This window comes from Marmota marmota, unplaced genomic scaffold, assembly GCF_001458135.2.
Source record: "Marmota marmota marmota unplaced genomic scaffold, marMar, whole genome shotgun sequence".
Lineage (NCBI taxonomy): Eukaryota > Metazoa > Chordata > Mammalia > Rodentia > Sciuridae > Marmota > Marmota marmota.
Window position 1 is genome coordinate 5,209,082 of NW_026000316.1, and position 12,234 is coordinate 5,221,315.

Sequence of the window (12,234 nt, forward strand, 5' to 3'; positions counted from 1 at the left end):
GGGGGGGGGGGGGGACACAATTCAGCCCATAACATACACTTTTTCTTATACCAACCAAAGGCACTCCACTCAGTAAGAAAATCTGAACTAATTTGGGGAAAGGGTATCTTTTTTTTATAATACTTCTCAGCTTTCTAACATGGAAAAAACCTATTTTAGCTCATTTCACTTTGGGAGGATGGACACATAGATGAATAAATAGAGACGCGTGTACACATACATAGTAAAACTAGGACACAGAAACTAATTGTTTTATAAAACAGCTCAATGAATGCATGACCAAAAAAAACTGCCCAAAAAATCATCATTATCAATAAACATAAATGATTTATCTATAGTACACAAAGTAGTTACTGATGTCAAAGCACAAGAATCACAATGCATAAGTAGTCACTTTCTCCTTAAATCACAAGTTCATTGAAGGAAAAAATGATATGACAGGTTAGTAGAAATTTATAAACAAATCAGCATAAAACTGAATCCAGACAGCTTCTAATATCTTCCACTGATGATGCTAAAATTCATTTTTAGTTTCTATACTGTACTGATATAGGTAACTGTGATTGCAACTATAGTAGCACATGCAATTAATATAGTAATCATAGTATCTGAATTGTGGTGACACCAGTTTAAAAAAATATATGCTTAATGAAACTAGTCATGTGACCATTTAGAGCCAGAGACGCACAAAGCATTTCATACAAGAATCTAAACTGGATACTAATTCAAATTATGAATATACCTTGGCCAGTATCTACTATTCATATAATTATCTGCCATTAAAAAAAAATATCCAAAGGACAAGGTCAGACCCTTTCTAACCAGCCTCCAGGAATTGGGGGATAAGGGTAATGTCTTCCTGAAAAAAATGGTGTACAAACCCACAGAAATAAACATGCACGCACACGCAAGAACACACACAGACACACACACACACACACACACAATTGTTGCTTAAGTCAGAAAGTATGTGAAAGGGCTTTAAACACCCTAAAGCACTTACCATGCCCTTATATCATTCAAAAGAGCTAACTTTGGTTCAAACAGATAAAAGAAAACTGATTAACTAAAATAGGAAATGAAATCAAATATGTGAGAAAAAGGACAATTTTGCTATACATAAGTTAAGTTAGCTTTTAAACATTAACCTGATTGCTTCCACATTTTCTCCTGCTGGCAAAACTAGGATCAAAAAAGTATCATCTCAGAAAAAATATCTTTATGTCCTCCCACTTTAAGTTTTATAATAGTAACAGCAATTTTTACACAGAGTCTTTAAAGGATTCATAGCTTAGAGATTGTATAGTTTCACAACAAAAACAAACACACAAGCTGGGTGCAGTAGCACACACCTGTAATCCCAGTGGCTCAGAAGGCTGAGGAAGGAGGATCAATGAGTTCAAAGCCAGCCTCAGCAAAAGTGAGGAAATAAGCAACTCAGTGAGACCCTGTCTCTAAATAAAATACAAAATACAGCTGGGGACCTAGCTCAGTGGTTGAGTGCCTCACTGAAAGTTCAATCCCTGGCATACTCCCACCTAAAAAAAAAAAAAAACCCCACAGGAAAACAACACTTATCATACAATTACCTCATGCTATGTAGCTGATCAAAATTTTTACATAGTTAAAAAATAAAATAGACTGGGCTGGGCTTGTGGCTCAGCAATAGAGCGCTTGTCTAGCACGTGTGAGGCCCTGGGTTCAATCGTCAGCACCACATAAAAAATAAATAAATAAAATAAAGGTATTATGTCCAACTACAACTAAAAAATAAATATTTTTAAAAAAGAAAAATAGACCAACACAATTTGAATAATCTCTATACTAGTTTTATATGTCTTATATCAAGCATCTTATTTTAAATCTATTCTTTTATCCAATTGTACACACCAAGAAATGCTCAATAGAAATCTCTAACATGGGGACTGGGGTTGTGGCTCAGTGGTAGAGCACTCGCCTCACATGTGCAAGATCCTGGGTTTGATCCTAGGCACTACATAAAGGTATTGTGTCCAATTATAACTAAAAAACAAATATTTTTTTAAAAAAGAAATTTCTAACATGATCACAACCAAGATACACAGCTAATAAACTTTCAACACAGAATCCTATGAGAAAAGTATATCTTTTTGTTTCTAATATCGAAATATTTTAAAACAAACTATCCCATTCTCATAAATATTATCAATGTACAAAGCATATGTCTAAATATAACATAGGTGTTCATGCTGCTTTTTAGAGGCTTTCAAATGCCAGAGGTAAGATGACTTGCTAATATTTCATCATCTACATTGTTTTTGTATTACTTAAACAATTTTTAAGGTGGCATAACAATATAATGACAATGTACTAGGGGGTAAGGAGCCATTAAGAAATTATTCTAAGAAAGAATGCACATTTAAGTAATAAAAGCTTTCAAAACATATGCAAATACCCTTATCCAAAACAATGTATAATACACAAGCCAACTTAAAGTGTTAAAACATCAGGAAATGAGAAAATCGCTACTCATTGCATATAAGGAATGTGAAATTAGAAAGGACCGAAATTGGTACTTTAATAGAGTTTGTGCTATTTTTAAAAGATCACTTATTATATACCATCATTAAGTAGTCTCAGGTCTTATTTTCATCTGATTACCAAATGAGTTTTTCTACTTTATATATACTAGTTAAAAATAATGGCATTGATTATTTTCATTCTGATTGAATTTAGATTTTTAACAAAATGCTCACTACCATAAAACTAAACATTTTACAGTAGCAACTATCCCATAATTTCTAAACTCATAAGAAGAAAAAAAAAAAAAAACAATCAAGTTGGAGACCAAGAAAGCAATGTTTTATCATCATGAAGTAACTACTTCAAACTCCAATAATCAATGTTTTGTCTCCCCCTTCTGGACTACACAATTATGAAAAGAAAAACAAAAAAGCAAAATAAAATTTAATTTTGTTTTGCAGAATATATTCAAATAATTGGCCTGACACAAATGTAATATTATATGAGGTACTCATTAAGAAACTACTCTATTAATAAACTATTAAAACTTCAATTTAATCATGTAGGAACAGCTAAACAGCCCACAAAAATGCATAGTATTTTATGAATATTACTATTACTAGGAAGCTTATGGTAAGAATGTATCAATAGTATTTTAAATTTTTTACTTTGAACCTGACCATAACTTTATACTTTTAACAAGAGCTTTCTCTTGGTATTACCTTCTTCATCAGCCTGGGGAAACAAACCCACGTGGCTCTATTTTGAGAAAAAGGTCCCTTAATAGTGGTCCCTTAATAGTCTCATGCTTCATTTAGGGTATATGAACAGACATTTTTACTAAACCTTCACTATGATGGGGATATTTAGAAATACTGCAAAAACTACAACTATGACTTTTTTTAATATTTATTTTTTAGTTGTAGTTGGACACAATATCTTTATTTTATTTATTTTATGTGGTGCTGAGGATCGAACCCAGGGCCTTACACATGCTAGGCTAGTGCTCTACTGCTGAGCCACAATCCCAGCCCCACAAATATGACTTTTAATTAAGAAGTTGTATCTCACAAACAGTACCACAGGCTACCAAAATGTTTAGCTCTTCACTGAGTCATCTAGATGTGCATGTAGCCTTGATTACCTGGTAAAGATGTTCAGGCTTCCCTCTACAAATGGGAAAAAGGTATTCGAATGATAACCAACATTTTCATCAAAGGTAAATTTAAAATATTAAATAGCACAAAGAATATTTAAAATATCAAAAGTCTTATCTGAAACAAGATAATTACATTGTTGATGCTAGAAAAATGTTATTGCATGGTGAAACTTCATTCCTGCTTTTGTGATCTTACTCATTTCTCCTTGATTTACGTATGTAACTGAACTCATCATCTCATCATTATTGACTCACATATCTCTTCTGCCCTTTCTAATCATTTGTTGAGGCTGATATATTCCTTTTTCTCTTCCTCTCTCCCTCTCTCCCCCCTCCATTTAGTTCCTAATGGTATGGTCATTATATTTCCACCCTCCAGTTCAGGGTCTTATTACTTATTACTGCAACAACCCCTAGTTCGATCTCCCTGCTCTCATCTCTAATCTCTCTAATTTCCACTGTCACATTTATGTTCCTCCAAATATACATCAGAGGTTGTCATTCCATAGCTCAAAACTATGAGGTCTTTCTAAGCTGCTTCACTGACTATTAAAGTCACAACTCTTGGCATATCTCTCCTAAAATGATGGCCTTTGCACTTGACATTCTCTTTCTGCATAGCTTTCCCTTCAATATTTATATGGATCTCTCCAATTTCTTTGAGGTCTATTCAAACATCATGTGCTTGGCCAACAATTATATGAAAAATGCTCAACATCTCTAGCAATCTGGGAAATATAAATCAAAATTAAAGTCAGATTCCACCTCACTCAATTTAGAATGGAAAGCACCAAGAATACAAACAATAATAAATACTGGCAAGGATGTGGGGGGAAAGGAACTCATACACTGTTGGTGAAAAATATAAATTTGTACAGCCATCATGAAAATCAGTATGGAAGCTCCTCAAAAGACTAGGAATGGAACCACAATATGATCTAGTTACTTTACTCCTCAGTATTTAACCAAATGAATTAAGGTCAGCATATTACAAAGTTACATGCATACCCATATTAATAGCAGCACAATTTACAATAGCCAAGTTATAGAACCAAACTAGGTGTCCATTGATAGACGAGTGGATAAGGAAAATATGGCATATATATATACAACAGTTTATTCAGCCATAAGAAGAATAAAATTATGGCAGTTGCAGGAAAATGGATGTAACATGAGTATCATGTTAAGTAAAAGTCAAGGGTCACATGTTTTCTCTCATATGTACATATCCCTGATCTGTATTCTCATCTTGCTTTTTAAAATGTTTTTCCCTTCATAACACTTACCATTACCTGCCAATATATTTGATATACCAATATATTTTATATGTTTTTTGTCTTTTTCCCCAATTTAGAAAGGTCCATGAGGACTTTACCTGTATGGTTTCTCATTCTAGCACCTAGAATAGAGCCTGGCAGGTTAACAGGTACCTAGTAACTTTTTGTTCAAGAAAGAAAGGAAACTGTCAGAGAAGCTTACAAGGTCAGACAGAATGAGAATGGTGAATCAGGCATTCAAATTAAGGTCTTTCTGATGCCAAAACAAACACTTCCCTAAAAAGCTCCTCAGGTTGTTGCCCTAGCCACTCAACTATTTATGTTATTAAATTACCTTATATTTAACATTGTAAGGTATGGTCATTATAATTCCATTTTCCAACGATCATGTGTAATCATGTCAATTCTACTTTTTCCCCCCACAGAAAAAAATGCCTGTTTTTCCACCTGTGGATAAATTATTCTTGGCTTGCAATAAAATCAAGTCAATCATTTTAGCTGTTTTCTAAATCTGTTTTATGTAATGTACTATAAATAATAAAAAACAATTTATTGTGATTCAGAATTCTACAACACTTATTTAGAACTAGAGGCCATTGAAAAAGTCTTTCAGTTCTTTCTATCTCTACCCTACTCCAAATTCTCTTTGCTAGTTTTAATATCTTCTAGAAGATATTTTATCCTTTTCCTTTGTAAACATTATCTACAAAAAAAAATCCTCAAAAACTTTATTAAATCTTTAAAGTGACCTTGTCAGTATAAACTTGAGATCACATATGAATATTAATAACATTTTTTCTCAAATCCCAGAAATAATCCACATGAAATAACATATAGCTTCCAATAAATAGGCAAGGCAGTCTCCTTCTAGCATCCAGCTGAATCCTCCCTACCATTCTTGACCCAGAACAAATCCTACTTCTCCCTTTAAATCTTCGAATAGCACATATCTAGGATACTTAGCAAAAAAGAAAAAGTAGCTCACAGTCTTATCTTTATGTTTATGTCTTTCATATCAAGTATTTTGTAGCATTCACTACGTTAACAAAAATATAATTTGAACCTACTATTACAGAGATTATCAGTTAAATATATTAAATATAAACGATGTGCTTCAAAATGACCCTGAATTTAGTACTGTTATCTTCATTTTATCAATGGGGGACCTTATAGATTCTGTTGGCCTCCCACTTTGAAACCTTTTGTATATTGTACTTTCAGGTCCTATCTTTACCCTCTATCTATCTTCTTCTCAATTGACCTATGCTCCTTGAAGGCAGAAGCTGTGTTCATTGGTGAAAAAAGACATGAAAGTGATTTATTAAAATAAAATGTGTTAAGTATTAATAATAGAGCTTTGGGAAGGAAGGAGATACCTAGGACAGCTTCTCCTAAGATTGATAGGAAGCTTAATCTTGATGGATATTTAGGAGCTTGCTGGGCACCCTAAAGAAAGGATACTCCAGCTCAAAGGAGTGGCATAAGCTTCATTTAGAGGTATTAAAGAAAAGTGTCTTAAGAAATTGCCAATTGTCCCTATATGAATAGAAGACAGGAACGCAGCAGATGACTTTTTAAAAGAAGGCAAGGAGGAGATCACAAAGGGCAACAGGAAGGCCTCTGAAGGTTTTGAGGAGGGAAATACCATGATCTCTGGTAACCATGAAGAACAATGGGTACAATGAGAAGTTGAAAACAGGGTAAACTGGCCAAGGCCTACAGCAATCACCTGTGTGTTAAATGATTGGAATGAACTGAATGTATACTATGAGAAGGTAATAGTATAGGTAACTATGGAAGACAGTTTGTAATTGTGGTCCACCTCAGGCTTTGAATATAATCCTTGCTGCTCTGACACTGAGGCTTACTTGAAATGGACATGTTTTCTTTTCCTCTTCTCCATCTCCCCCTCCCTAACCTGGATGGGGGACAGGATTACCTTCTTCCTATCCCAGACAGAGTTCTTGGTCTTTGAGCACACACCCTCCACAGGAACCAAGTAATTCAGACTCAGAGATTAGCACCAGAAGATCTAAGGAAGGGCTATCTCCCAAATTAACAAGTAAATCACAACCCCCCACAGGAAACACCTGGAATGAATCACTTCTCTAAAAACCCCTGTTCTCAGGGATTGGCAGAATCACAGCCTCTGGAGCTGAAGTCCCCTGTGTTTCTCCTTTGCTAGCAAAGCAATAAACCTTCTTTCTCCAAGTTCTCAAAAATCTGCCCTTTGGAGGCTGGGATACTTGTAGCTCACTGGCAGAATGCTTACCTAACATGTGTGAGGCACTGGGTTCAATTCTTAGCACCACATATAAATAAATAAAATACAGGTCCATCTGCAACTAAAAAAATATTTTTTTAAATGTGTCCTTTTTTATTGAATTGGCATCGAGGACAAAGAACAAGCTTTAGGTAACAAATTGAGAGTTAATTAGGAAAAATCATCAACAGAATTTAATAACTGATTGGATATGAAGGAATCTCTAATATTTCACTGGCTTCTGACATAGTCCTATTGAAGCCAGAGTTAGACAGGCAATCTGTAAAGATGGGTAAATTGAGTCAGGTCAGATCAAGGAGGCCAATTTGAATGAGTCTGGGAAGTTGGAGACTGCCCCCAGAGGGACTGAAATGCTTTCAGAGCCCTTCCTCCACCGAATCAAGATAACCAGCGCCCCCGCCCCCACCCCCAACCTGTTGCTAATGTAACCAGTCCCAGGAATTGGCCCTCCCTTCATTGAGTTGTAAAAGTTGTTAGTGTGTCCTGGGCTGTTCCATCCTGCCCTTCCCCCTTCAGCTCATAGGCTATAAAACTGCACCACTTTACCATACTTAATCCTGTAGGCCACTGAAATTCAGTGTTAAGAACTTGTGTATTTAAACAAAGCTAAATATATAGTGAAATGCTAATTGATAGGAATTTTTCAGGTCCATCTTAAGGAAACAGCATCTCCACCCCCAAAAGGTTATTTGGTGCATGACTATATTTCACAATGTGTGCTCCTCAAGCTCCCTTAACTGAATCTCCTGTGGTGCTAGATAAAAATGCAAATTTCTTGGCTACTTCCCAGACCTCAGGAATCACAATCCTGGATTGGGATGGGAGGGGGGTACATTTGCATTTTCATGCACTGTCAGGTTTGAGAACCTTTATCCTTATCTAACCTAAATACCTATCAAATGTATGTTTCTTAAATCCTGTTTATATTCTATCACTCCTTGCCCAAACTAATTTTTTTATATTCTTCCTGAACTTCCAGACCCTCTTTCAACTTGGTTTTATAAATCCTTCTAATATACATTCTAACAAAGTCAACAAAGTCAACCTCATCTCATTTCCCTCTTTCCTACCCCCACACACATTGTGGTTCTCTTTCCAGGCCTTTACATTTACTATCTTGAGGGCTTCTCCCTATTGAAATCCAAATCCTCAAATCCGTGAATCCTCATAAGGAAAGATTCCAGAAAACCAAGCTTAGGTCCAGAAATATGCATGAATTTTCCCTTAATTACACCAACCCTCCCTCTCTCTCCCACTTATGAATTCCTATTACACTTATAGGTAGTGTGCACAATTTAATATATTGATTATTTCAACATGTCTTATCTAACATAAACTTTCTAATCAATGTACCTAGTAAAATTCTTGGCACATAAAAAAACACTAAATAAATATCTGATCTTTGAAATTACTCCAAAAGGTTGATGGCTTTTTTTCCCTCTAGATGTCACATGAATTAAAGAAAATATATTTTTAAAAGCAAAACAGATACTAATACATGCACTGTTCTAGATACCTCTGTGCTCAAATATATTAAAGGTAATGTTTGCTATCCTTTTCTCTAAATAAAGAATACTCAGGCTGGGGTTGTGGCTCAGTGGCAGAGTGTTTGCCTAGCATGTGTAAGGTACTGGGTTCGATTCTCAGCACCATATATCAATAAATAAAATAAAGGTCCATTGACAACTAAAAAAATATTTTGAAAAAGAATGCTCAATCAAGACAGCAAATTACAGATAGCTCTCAATCACAATATAGGCCAATTTTAGCTTGTTATATAATAGTGCATCATATAATTACAGAACTACAATATACTACACCTTGAGTACAAAACCAATAAAGGAAAAAAAAAAAAAACCTTAGTAGATAATTTAAGCAAATGATTTCAAAATATCTATTTAATAAATGAACCCAAAATAAATATGACTTGCCCAAACTCAAAGAGCTGATTAATAGCACCCAACAAAAACAAGCATCCAGGCCCCCTGACTGCATGGCAAACGTCATTTTCATTACATTATATGCCCAGTGATACTAAAGTCAAATTCAGATTGCCTAATAAGAATTCCTATATGTGCCAGACACAGTGGAGCAAGCCTGTAATCCCAGTGCCTAGGGGAGATAAAGGGTTGAGGCAGGAGGATCAAGAAGAGTTCAAAACCAGCCTCCAGCAGCTTATCCAGGCCCTAAGCAACTCAGCAAGACCCAGTCTCAAATTTTTACAATATATAAAAAGAGCTGGGGATGTGGCTCAGTTATTGAGTTCCCCTGAGTTCAGTTCCTGGTACAAAAAAAAAAAAAAAGAACTCCAATGTACATAAACCAATACTTTAGGAATCTTCCTCTGCCATACTGAGAAACTAAGGTACAACATACAATTTCATGAGACTCACACAGACTAACCCAAGAGTACTTCCAAAAAACAAAAGGTAAACCTTCTAAGAAAATATACCAGCATTCTAATTCTAAACCATATCCCAAAACAAAACAGAGATAAATCCTAATCACCTGATCTTAACATGAATCCCATTGCTTTGGTAAAATATATGCCAAAAGAAGAACCAAACATATAAAATACTATACTAACAACAATCATAATTTCCCAAAGCACAAATTTATATCTAAGGTTAAAACACATCTTTTGTACTTACCATAACTTTACTTCCAACTATCTGCATGCAGTGGTCAACGAAGAGAGGTTATGGTGTAAAAAAAAAACAAACAGCAACAATATTAGTAATCAGAAGCTTTTTCACAGAAGTGTTTAGTAAATTAGTAAACAGTTAACCCTACTTACACTTTGAATACTTTAGATCTAGAAGTTAAAACAAATCAATAAATATTCATTTCTACCATATTTCAAAAATATGTCCTCTATGGAATAAGGATTCCAAAATAAAGGATAATTATATTTTGAGAATTTTTGAATGTATTTTAATGAGCTTCTCTTATAATACAATCTAAATATCAAGTCATGCAAAGTTAATAGCAATCTGGAATCAGCTCCCAGCCCCTCAAAAAAATTATCAATACAAAATTGATTTTATTTTCAAATATTGCCCTTTTTTCTTTCTTTGTTATGACAAGTATACTATTAAGGTTAAAATAAGGTGTTTTAAAACAAACTGTCACATTTAAAGTCATGCATTAAGTTCAGAAGTAAACTTTAGGTTGAAAATTGGAACATTTTATCTGTTATAAATTTAAGGGTTATACTATTGTTTTATCTTATACTTGAAAATTACAAGGAAAGATTGCTTATTATTCTAGTTTTCTAGGTCATCCTAGAATTTCTATTATAAAATCAGAGTTTTCTATATAATGTGAGGACAATGAAGATTTTATATATAAATATAAATGCTTATATTCACTGGGAGGAAATAATCCAAAAATCTCAATATTGAGCTTTAGATAAGAGATAAGAGAATCTGAGAGGAAAAGATGTGTTTAAGAAAACAAGAAGTAAACTCACAGTCCTAAACATAATTTTATGCCAAAATCCAAATATAAATCAAATCACTGTTATCAGATTCCCACATTTGAATATCAAGCAGTGTCCCCAAAAAAACTAATCCACAATCTAAAATCATTAATCTGATAGCGGTTATTATCAAGATGCATTCTATTTTTCAGCCAGTGCTTTAAAAATAAAAATCAAATTTAATTGCAACCCCAGTAAGAATCCCAAATGAAACACGATATGACAAGATGCAAAAAGATAATGACAGTTTCCAAGTAAATTATTTCAGAGGAATCCAAGAATCTCCAAATGGAGAAGCATGTTTCTTAAATATTCATTCAACAGACTATTTACAGTCAGTGATTATTTAGTTGAATAAAAGCCTCTTTGGTGCAATTAACACTCTTCTGAATTGAAAGATATGCTATTGACCTAAATTATTTCCTCCCACCAAAAAAGACAGAGGTTGTATTTGTCCCTTGTCTATTTAGCACAGACATAAGACTAAAAAGAGAAGGCAAGCCTGTCTCAACAATTAAGGCAGGTCTATACTCAGTGAAACAACCACAATATGGCCCATTTAATGATTCATTTAGATTGCAAAATGACTGCATTTAGCTAAAGCACATACAGCATTAGATTAGATTGATTAGCCAAGGGAAGCTAAGATAAACTAGTTTGGTCATGTCTGGGTTTAATTGTTTCATCATATCCAGACCATAGCTGGAAATGACCCAAGAAAGAAAGTCTCTGATAATGACAAAAGCAAAACTATAATAAATGCATACACACACGCATATACAGATGACTACAACTTTTAAGTACTTGTTATATAAGTAAGTCTAGCAAATCTGTGAATACAGTTGGTTTCACTTCTTAAATTATTTCTGAGATTTTTTAGATCAATGATTCTTCTCAAAGGTTCCTATGTCTTCAAAAATATAATCTCACATATTCTAAAATCTCAACTTCAAAGACTGATTTAAATTAGAAATAAACTAAATTCTTGGTATTCTAATGAAGTCACTAGCATTTGGCAAACTAATGTTAAGACTTCAGTGAATAACTTTTCCTAAGTGTCAAAATATGCTGTTAAATATATGTAAAACCCTCTATAAATCTCCAACATGTTGTGCCTGTTTCAGGATTATGAATCGGTAGGACAATTTCTGCAATATTAACAAAGCACAGTTTTCCATTTCTAAAAACATGCTCATGTTTTGAAAATAGAGTGTCTCCCAGGTTATCTGTGGCTTAATCATCCACATATACTGCTAGCCTAGGTCAGTCCATAACCACACTTCCTACAGTAATCAAAGAGTCCAACTCATGATGGGCCAATGGCACAAACCTGTAATCCCAGAGGCTCGGGAGGCTGAGGCAGGAGTTCAAAGCCAGCCTCAGCAACTTTGCAAGGCCCTAAGCAACCTAGTGAGAACCTATCTCTAAATAAGATATTTTTTTAAAGGGCTGGGGGTGTGACTCAGTGGTTGAGCACCCCTGGGTTCGGTTCCCACCAACAAAAAAAAAAAAAAAAAAAAAAAAAAAAAAA

At 34.3% G+C, this 12,234-nt stretch overlaps 1 protein-coding gene across 10 annotated transcripts in view; it reads right to left on the reverse strand.

Moving 5' to 3' along the window:
- Positions 1 to 12,234, reverse strand: part of Diaph2 (diaphanous related formin 2) — an 831,690-nt gene that overhangs the window by 738,658 nt on the left and 80,798 nt on the right. For 8 of the 10 annotated variants that reach the window (XM_048797302.1, XM_048797304.1, XM_048797303.1 and 5 more), the window contains one exon: positions 9,874 to 9,894. The exons of the other annotated variants lie outside the window; for them this stretch is intronic. In XM_048797302.1, coding sequence (XP_048653259.1) covers positions 9,874 to 9,894 — 21 coding nt within the window. The remainder of the gene's footprint in view (positions 1 to 9,873; positions 9,895 to 12,234) is intronic. 10 annotated transcript variants of the gene reach the window in all.